The sequence below is a fragment of the Arachis duranensis genome, chromosome 2 (genome assembly GCF_000817695.3).
Source record: "Arachis duranensis cultivar V14167 chromosome 2, aradu.V14167.gnm2.J7QH, whole genome shotgun sequence".
Taxonomy (NCBI): domain Eukaryota; kingdom Viridiplantae; phylum Streptophyta; class Magnoliopsida; order Fabales; family Fabaceae; genus Arachis; species Arachis duranensis.
In genome coordinates, this window is record NC_029773.3 from 29,958,408 (window position 1) to 29,968,452 (window position 10,045).

At 36.5% G+C, this 10,045-nt stretch overlaps 1 protein-coding gene across 1 annotated transcript; it reads left to right on the forward strand.

Moving 5' to 3' along the window:
- Window positions 1–5,149: 5,149 nt before the first annotated feature.
- LOC107474156 (pentatricopeptide repeat-containing protein At5g55740, chloroplastic-like) lies at window positions 5,150–9,748 on the forward strand. Its single transcript, XM_016093752.3, is given in 3 exon segments — window positions 5,150–5,181; window positions 6,214–7,869; window positions 7,871–9,748. Coding segments are annotated over 2 exon segments (2,373 nt in total). The 5' UTR covers window positions 5,150–5,181; window positions 6,214–6,283; the 3' UTR covers window positions 8,658–9,748.
- The last annotated feature ends 297 nt before the right edge of the window (window positions 9,749–10,045 follow it).

Here is a 10,045-nt window from a genome sequence, read left to right on the forward strand (position 1 = left end):
AGTGGAAGTGTGCTATGAGGAGTGGCCTTTGAGTTTGATTTCGTAATTATAATATGCATTTCAATCCATTGAAGGGGCTGTGGCAGTATCCCGCCTATGCTCAGATCGAGGCTTGGCGTTGAGCTTCTCACTCATTTTGATTGCTCCAGAGGAAGGTGGTAGGGCACGCATCCCTCGGAATATTTCCCTCTGAAAGGAGAAGGTGGTAGGGCCTCCTTCGGAATTTTTCCTCCTGAGCATGGGTTTCTCTCTGACTGCAAGGTGGTAGGGCTCTAACCCACGGAATCATGCGACAACTAGAGGAAGGTGGTAGGACAAGCTCCCCTAGAATATTCCTCTCTGAAAGGAGAAGGTGGTAGGGTATTCTCCCTCGAAATTTTCCTCCTTATGCGCAATAGAGAGACTAATCCGGGAGTTATCGACTGGATTTGCTGTCGGGTTTGGCACAGTAACCGACATCTGATATCACAGCCAATGGGACAAACATTTATCATATGCATCTTATATATGTTTGCTTGCTTTGACTACTTGAGTTTGCCTACTTGTATGATATGCATACTTGCTTCTTGAATTACTTGCTACATACTTGAATATTACATGTGTTTCCTTGCTTGTATTACCTGTGTTTGTCTGGTTTTAAGGAGGTTAGGTAGGCGATGGTGATGGGTTCGCATGGAGGGTAGGTTGGTGAAGGCTGTGGGACAGCGGTGTTCGGTTAAAGTATAAAATCCTTTAAGAATAGATTACCCTTTTGATATACTAAGGTTTTAACTTTTGTTAAGGTTTTACATATTATGCTTTATTGTTTAGACTGCTTTAAACTTGAATTCTTGTGATGAATATGGAGTCTAGGATTGCTTTTAGCATCCCGGTGTGTTATATCCTACATCACTAGGCACTGTTACCATGCTGAGAACCTCCGGTTCTCATACCATATCTCTGTTGTGTTTTTCAGATGCAGGTCGTAACCCACCTCGGTGCGTTGTTTGGTTCGTAACAGAAGCGGGGGATCTGGATACGTCTTTTGAGTATTTTGATTTATTTTATATATGTCTCTCACTTTTGTATTTTGCTTTGCCTAGAGGCTTGACTTAGAGAGAACAAAACTTGTATAAGCTGTTTTTACTATTTGGATTCATATATGGGTTGTATATGACTAGCCGGCTTAAACTCCGCGAGCCGTGACTAGTTTCTTATGATATTATATACTTATCTTTTATTATCTTAAATCTGTTTCTTGTGCCTTAAGCTAGTAGTTTCGTTAGTACGTTTTGAGCTATATCCTTTATCGGGCTTCTATATATATATTATGTATGAGCTTAGAACTGTCGTAATCCTTGACTAACCTTTGCTTTACGACGCGAGGTAAAGCTTAGGCTAATTAGGGTGTTACACTCTACGCGTACGCGTGGATGCTGCCTACTGCAAAAATTGGTTTAAACTATTTTTAAACCAATTTTCCACTTATAAACCTCCATTTTCTTCCTTTAAGGCTTAAAGTATAGTTTTAGGTCCATTGGATAAAAGAAGCTAGGAAAACAATATATCTTGAGGGTGAAGAAAGTTGTAAATGGTTGCTTTTATGAAGGAAATAAGTATGTTAACGAAGTTTAACGCTAAGGCTTGATAATTGATGATGAATTTGCCATGGCTTATGAATAATGATATCTGAGATACAAGTTTTCCTGGGTAAAAATCGTGGCTCGCCACCACGTGTTCTAGGTTAAATTTCGATACTCTGTTGACCCTATGTCGTAAGGGTGACCGGGCACGTATAAATTTCCTGGTATGGATAGCCCCCATTGAGTGATTATATGATGAATGAATGTGAACTCTATGCATAGACTCTTGGAGATGCACGACAGGATACATTTTAAGGTTTTCGGACTTGTCGGGTTGGATGGATAACCGACAGATGGGCCCCATCAGTCATAGGACAGGCATGCATCATATGCATTTATTTGTTTTAATTGCTATGCATTTCCTCGGTTTGCCTAATTGATATATACCACCTGCTACCTATTATACTTGCTACTTGTATATCTGCTCATTACTTGTGCGTGAACTTGTTTGGTGCTTGTTTCTGTTGCATTATGAATGATGGAGGGATGGAGGAAATGGAGAAATGGTTTGGTGTTATGATAGGATTGAAATTGAGTAAGTTAGGTAGATTTAGAATACCTACCCTGTTTATGGTTTCTGTTTAGTAATTAAGTTGGATAATTGAATAATGGAGTTCTAGGATTGCCTACGACACTCTCAGGACCTTATTTATTATACGCGTGGCACTTTTACCATGTTAAGAACCTCTGGTTCTCATTCTATACTGTGTTGTTGTTTTTCAGATGTATGTCGAGAGACTCCTCGCTAGGCGTTTGGATCCCCGAAGCGAAGTAGTTCTTGGGTGTATTTTGGTTTCTGTTTGTTTATATGTATATATGTACTAGCTTACTCTCCAAGTAACTTGTGTATGCTACTCCTCTTAGAGGTTGAGGGAGAGATAGGAGTTTATTTTGATATTTTGGTGTATCTTGGGGATACTTATGTATGTTTAAATGTATTAGCTTTGCAGGCTGAGTCGGGGGCTTGTTATGCTATTTCCTTGGCTTTTCTTTACTCTTTTGCTTATCTTTATCATTTCCCGATTAGGTTTCTTAGCACGCAAGTAATCCTTTCTTTCGAGCATTGCGCTTTTCATTTTGCAAATTTTGCTTACCCGTTTCGTTTCAAGGCTCCTAGTATATTATTCTCTTCTCTATTATGTATTTATTTTGCTGTTTAGAGATCCGTAACACCACACTACTTCTGTTCTACGACTTAAGCGTAAAACTCTGCATAGTAGGATGTTACAAGATCCAATTGTCTAAAAAAAATTTTTTTTGAGTTAATTTTATAACTATCAATATAAATTATTTATACTATTATTAATATTATTTCACATGATATTTGTTTGGGGTTAATAGTCAAATTAGTTCTTGAAAAATAAGACATTTTTTAAATTTATCTTTGAAAGATTTTTTAATCAAATTGGTCCTTCAAAGATTGTGAATTAATCAATTTGTCCTCTATTCACTCCATTAACAATTTTCTTCAAAGACAGATGTTGTAAAACGTTAATTGATAACATATATAATACCTAATATGTCTAATTGGATATTGATGAAATATGTTTATAAAAAATTTTTAACTTAGTCATTTTTCCCAATTACAAAAATCTTATTCCTAATATGACCTAGTGACTAAATTGATAAATTTTCGTAAACATATTTAGTCAATGTCTAATTGAACTTGTTATGTGTCATGTATTCTATCACTTAACATTTCACATCATCAATCATTGACGAAATTTTTTCCGTTCATATTTATACCTTGACCCAAAACATAAAGTCAGACTCAATAAAGATAAAAAGACCCAACCAAAAGGAATGACCTTTGTCATTTACCCGACCTCTTTAAGAGGTCGGATACAACAAAAGGAGTTCAGCCCTACTTGACCGAACAAGTAACTGCCTCCCCAAATCTCTCATACTATTACTATTTTCACTAAAAGATAGATCCTAACAAACTCCAACATAAAGGGAACGAGAATCCATTAATAAAGTTGGTTAACGACTTTATTATAAATATACAGACACCCCTCAAGTATATTCACGTTCTAATATACATAAAACCTGTCTAAAATCCTTGCTAACTTAAGCATAAGAGTTTTTTGCAGGTACCACCCTCAACTCCTCACAAGGAACTCGGACGGCAGCACCTCAGCACGATAATAGGTCAGACGCTGCCCCACAAGTTGTCTGGACTGCACGTTCAGGCACAAATCAACGTTTTAGGTAACCCTTGGTATAGTTCCCAGTTTTATTTTGCATACAAAATCATTTCTAAAGTTTAAAACCAAATTTTAAATTTGTCATTTTACTTAAATATTAAAATTTTGGGCGGAATTACCCATAACAAACAAAATTATAAAATAAAAAAAATAAGAGAAAGAGAGTATTTCTACTCCTACTAAGGGGAAAGAGAATAAGAAGAAGAAGAGGGAAGAGAAGAAAAATAAGAAGCTATCCACAATCCACCTCTGTCTCTGTTTTCGTCGGTACTTCTGGACGATTTGGTCCCTAAGGTAAGGACAATTTTAAAACCAAATTAAACCTTAGGAAAGTTTTAGTATGCAAAATGTTACGAGCGGAAAAAATTTTTGGTCTATACTTTAGGGATCAAAATCGTACTCTACGGGATGCTAGTTTCTTTGACCAATGAAACTTTTTTGTAAAAGTAATTCCTTAATTCTATGAACCATTTTTCCTGTAATTCATAATATCTGAATCAAATCGATGTACTTTTAAAAGATTTATAATTCTATAATATTATTATAGATAAAAATATTAGTATACTTTATAAATTATTTTTTTTCTATTTGTTAATTAACTTTTATGTTCTACTATTTATTTATTTTTATTCGGTGTTTCTAAAGAAATTACTGCAGCCATTATATTTTCTATTATTAATATTTCAAGATTGAAAAGTACTTCAAATAAAAATTGTTCAACGTTTTACAGTATCTTTTATTTTTAAAATTGTGTTCTATATTTTATTTAATATTTTAGACTTTAATATTTATTATATGATATAGTTAATATTAAATATATTCTATCTTAGTTATACTGAAATTTTTATAAACTGAATAATTTTCGTAGGACCTATCATGGATAATAATCTCACCACATTAATTAAAAGTTGATTAGACTCCAAATTACAAAATCCATTTTCCAGGATTATGGGATGATCGGATGAGATGTGTGGAATAGGGCTATAGGCCGTCGGCATTATAAAAAATATATGAGAAACAATGATTTAAGTGTACAATATGTATAATGGAGGTTTAGGAAGTATTAGAGATATGACATGATATTAGAATTTTAGATTTGAAAGGTCAATGATTCAATGCTTAGTGAATTCCAAAATCAACTTAAGTTTTTGGGATGAGTGATTTTATGAATGGTTATTCTAGATAGTATATGTGATGTTTATTTTATTCATGGACCAAAGATTTAGCCCATTATACACATTGTACACTTAGGCCATTGGCTGGTTAGCACTCCCCAAAATATATTCCTCTTTCTCATCTTTATCTCATTCAGCAGAACCAAGGGCCCCGTCGCCGTTTCCGCGAGTCTCCGGGTAAATTTCATTTCATTTTATTTGCTTCAATTAGGGAAAAAAGCAGTGTATTGAAAATAAGTTCCTGATTCCTGTGTTGATTTTGGTCTCTCTTTAAGCCAGCACTGCAAGTGATCCAACTGCAAATGGTTGATATACCCTAGAGGCATTTCTTCATAAACAATAGTGTAAACAAGATGTGTAACTACTGTCAAGATTAGATAATGACAAAGTAGGAAGGTTTATTTGACAGAATGAAATATCAAAGAATTGGAACTATGCCTCATTCAAATTTTGAAATTGGCCAGGCAAGTAAAGGTAATTCACTGGATGAATAAGAAGCACGATTAACAGAAAATACATGAAAACAAATAGTAGTAAGGCAAACACCCTAGCTAAATGCATGATTTTAATCTTATATAGTTGAACATTAAATGCTTTCCAGTATTACTGTTTACTAGTGTATTGCAATAACTGAGTGAGCTGTGTCCAATTTTCCTCATGAAGTGATAGAAGAACTGCTAGTGATCATATAAACAGTTTCTGTCTAGCTAGCTAGTTTGCACGATTGATTAGTTGCAAGGAATCATCATGTCTTTGTATATATGCAGTGGCCAAGATACTTGTTCAATTATAGTGGAGAAAAGTGTGTGTGTGTGTGTGTGTAGCAATTTAGACACCAAAATCAATTACAGACTGAGAATAGACTTTGCCTAACCGACCAAGATCTAAACATATGCATGCTGTTCTGGTTGCGTATCCTTTGCTATCATGTATGAAAAATAATAATTTCTTGTATATTAGAGATTTCAAAAAAGGAAAAAAAAACATAGTGTACATTATGGAAACTGAAGAAACAATTCTGCTTCATCTTCCATTAGTTAATACTCCATTCTTCCTAATATCAGAATGTATTATGCTGTTATTTCTTTATTTTTGAGGTCATTCTTGTCAAGATTGTCTTTTCTAAGTAATTTGAAGGCCTTCTTTCTTTGCGTTTTGTTTCTTTTCAGTATGTTAACATTGCGTATTCAATTTGTTGATTTGTGACAGGTCATAATCTGAAAAAATGCTCTAAACACTACAAAAAGAAAAAGAAAAAACAAACAGAAAAAGAAAAACTATGGCTGCGACTCTCCTGACACCAAACACGGCTTTACAACTTCCCCATTCCAAACCCCAAAGTCCGACAACGAACTTTTGCAGCCTCAAACCACCCAAACACATAATAAAACCTGTAAACACTCAACACAACTACCACTCCTCTCTCTGCCTCTGCCAAACTGTTGACGCACTCACGGATGAGCACTCCAAAGGTCTCCACGTGGCATCCCGCATCTACGAAGACCTCCTCCAGTGTTCCATCGACCAGCGAGCTCTTCCTCTTGGCCTTCAACTTCACGCTCAAGTGATTAAAAACGGTTATTATTACACTGATGGGAAGAAAGAGTACATTGAGACGAAGCTGGTGATTCTCTACACAAAATGCGGTTCCGTCGAGGCAGCCAACGGTGTCTTTCATAGGATGCAGAAACAGAACATCTTTTCTTGGGCTGCAATCATTGGGATGCACTCTCGAAATGGTAGTTGCGAGGAGGCTCTGCACTGTTATGTTCAGATGCTAGAAAGTGGGTTCCTCCCAGATAACTTTGTTGTCCCGAATGCATTGAAGGCTTGCAGTGTTCTTGGCTGGGTCAGGTTTGGGAGGGGTGTTCATGGGCTTGCTACAAAGATGATGGGTTTTGATGGGTGTGCCTTTGTTGCGAGTAGCCTAGTTGACATGTATGGGAAATGCAGGGTTTTAGAGGATGCACAAAAGGTGTTTGATTCTATGCTTGAGAAGAATGTTATTGCTTGGAACTCAATGGTTGCGGTTTATATGCAGAATGGGATGAACCGCGAAGCAATTGGACTATTTCAGAAGATGATGTTGGACGGTGTTGAACCAACCCTGGTTTCTTTGGTGGGTTTCCTTTCGGCCTGTGCCAATTTGGAGGCCGTCGAGGAAGGAAGACAAGGACATGCACTTGCTATTTTAGGAGGATTTGAGTTAGAGAGCATTTTGGGTAGCACTGTGGTGAACTTCTATTTTAAGGTGGGTTTGGTTGAGGAGGCTGAGCTTGTGTTTAGACGAATGGTTGTAAAAGATGTGGTCACATGGAATTTGATTATATCTAGTTATGTAAGATGTGGGGAGGTTGAGAAGGCAATTGAGATGTGCCATATGATGACAGAAGAAAATTTGAGGTTTGATTGTAAGACGCTCTCATCTTTATTGCACATTGCTGCGGATACAAGAGATGTAGGACTTGGTATGGAGGCACACGGGCATTGCATTAAGTGTAGCTTCGATTTTGATGTGGTTATTACAAGCGGCATCATGGACATGTATGCAAAATGTGGGAGAATTGATTATGCAAGACGAGTTTTCGGTGTTGCCAGAGAAAAGGATATTGTGGTGTGGAATACAATATTGGCAGCGTATGCAGAGTTAGGTCTGAGTGATGAGGCTTCTAACTTGTTCTTTCAAATGCAGCAGGAGAACACCCTACCAAATGTGGTTTCATGGAATTCTGTGATCTTCAGTTTCTTCCAAAGTGGTGAAGTTGTTGAGGCACAAAATATGTTATCAGAAATGTACTACTCAGGTGTTAAGCCTAACATGATCACCTGGACAACTGTTATATCTGGTTTCGCTAAGAATGGTTGTGGTTCTCTCTCTTCATATCACAACCTCTATAATAGACATGTATGCAAAATGTGGAAATTTGGAATATGCAGTATGTGTTTTCACTCTGTGTTCCAGAAAACAAATTGCTGTCTACAATGCAATGATATCTGCCTATGCATCACATGGTCAAGCTATGGAAGCACTTACTCTTTTTAAACAATTGGAGAAAGAATGTATGGTACCAGATCACATAACTATTACAAGTGTCTTATCAGCATGCAGCCATGCAGGATTGGTGAATGAAGCTTTAGGTGTTTTCAAATATATGGTCTCTGGACTTCATATGCAGCCAAATGAGGAACATTTTGGCTGCTTAATTAAACTGCTTGCTGATGATGGCCAATGGGATGAAGCTTTTAGGGTTATTTTAACAATGGCAACCTATCCAGATGCACATATGTTAGGATCTTTGCTTACAGCTTGTGGACAACACCAGGAGACCGAACTTGCAGCTCGTATAGCAAAGTGGTTACTGAATTTGGAGCCGGAAAATGCAGGTAATTATGTGGCTCTTTCAAATGTCTATGCAGCTGAAGCAAGATGGGATAAAGTATCGATTGTAAGGCGCCTAATGAAAGAGAAGGGCCTAAGAAAAATTCCTGGATGTAGCTGGATTGAAGTTGGACAAGAACTTCATGTGTTTACTGCTGGTGATAGATCGCACCCTGAAAATGATGAAATTTATATCCTATTGAATTTGCTGGGATTGGAAATTCAGTCTACAAAGTATGACCCGTATAATACTGAGGCAATATCCTCCACTTGACCACATTGGATATTTAAAGTGACTATCGTATTACAAAATTCATTTGGAAGAAAGAAACTTGTGTTAAATGTTATCGGATGGTACCAGAGAACCTAGAACAAAGAGGTAGCCTCGTGATAGTCATCTGCTTTTGCTGTCACTGTTGCTGCCTGCGTCTTTCCGATTCACCGCTTCTCCTCTCGCCACTTCCTGCATTGTCTTGTCTCCTCTTGCTGTCGCTCTGCTGTTCTGCTTCTTCTCAGGTATTGTCTTGTTTCCCAAATCAATGTCCTGTTTTACGGTTGGTTTGAATATATTTTGGTTTGTGTACTGGAACTTTTGCTCGTTGCCCCATTTGTGTCTTACTTTTTAGTGATCTTGCTGTTATGGTTGCTCTTTGTTTATGGCTTGGAGTATATACTTTGTCGAACCTTGCTTGAGTGGCGATAATTTAGGATATTGTTGCTTTGGAGTTTCGGTATATTATTGTAATAGGTATTGAGTGAATTGACTATATTAGAAAAATATTGTTTTGCATCTTGCATGGAAGTTGCTTCACGGTTGGGAAGGAAGTCATTGACCTTTCAAAATAATGGCAATGAATCAACTGTTAGCTATAATCTACCTCGGGATTTTCTTTGACATGGTTTATGGGGGTTAATAATACTTTTACTGCCCAAAAGGCTTCAATTGTGAAAGTTAACTTTGTCGTTTGTTTATTTATTTGTGTTCCATAGAGGCCTAGTTTGTGGTGCATTGGCATTTTTAATGTATCAACTTTTTGAATGCCCATATTCTTCTTTCTTTCTTTCTTTCTTTCTTTCTTTTTCATGATCATAATATTAATATTTTCATCAAATCCACATATAAGCATTTCACTTGAACCATGCATATTCATTAATTAGACATTTTGTTAGCAATTCGTCAACCTGCATAGGTGCCATCATTTTCTTAGGCCGTAAACTTGTAGAACAAAATATCATTTTAGATAAAGTCAAAAAGCATATGGGAGCACTTCTAACATGATTAAGATAAAGATATGGTAATCAAACTTTTGCTTTATGTTGAAATGATTACAATCACCAATGTACAATTCGATGTAGCTGATGTATCCTCATTGACTATGATGGCAATAATGGATGCTGCTGCTTCTGTTATATCTTAAAAATTTAGTGATGCATCAAAATCAATACATTTGCTTTGATTCAAAGAATGGGTCCCAAACAATGGAAGAATTGAACTGGTGCCTGCCTGCTGGCTTAGCATATATTAGTTTGATTTGGACGGGGGTGTATGTTTTCCATAGTTGTAGGCATCATATGTTTTAGAAGTTTTGCTATTTTAAATTCATCATATCACTCGACTTAATAGTTTAAATTGATTAAGAACAATATAATGAGGGACAGAAT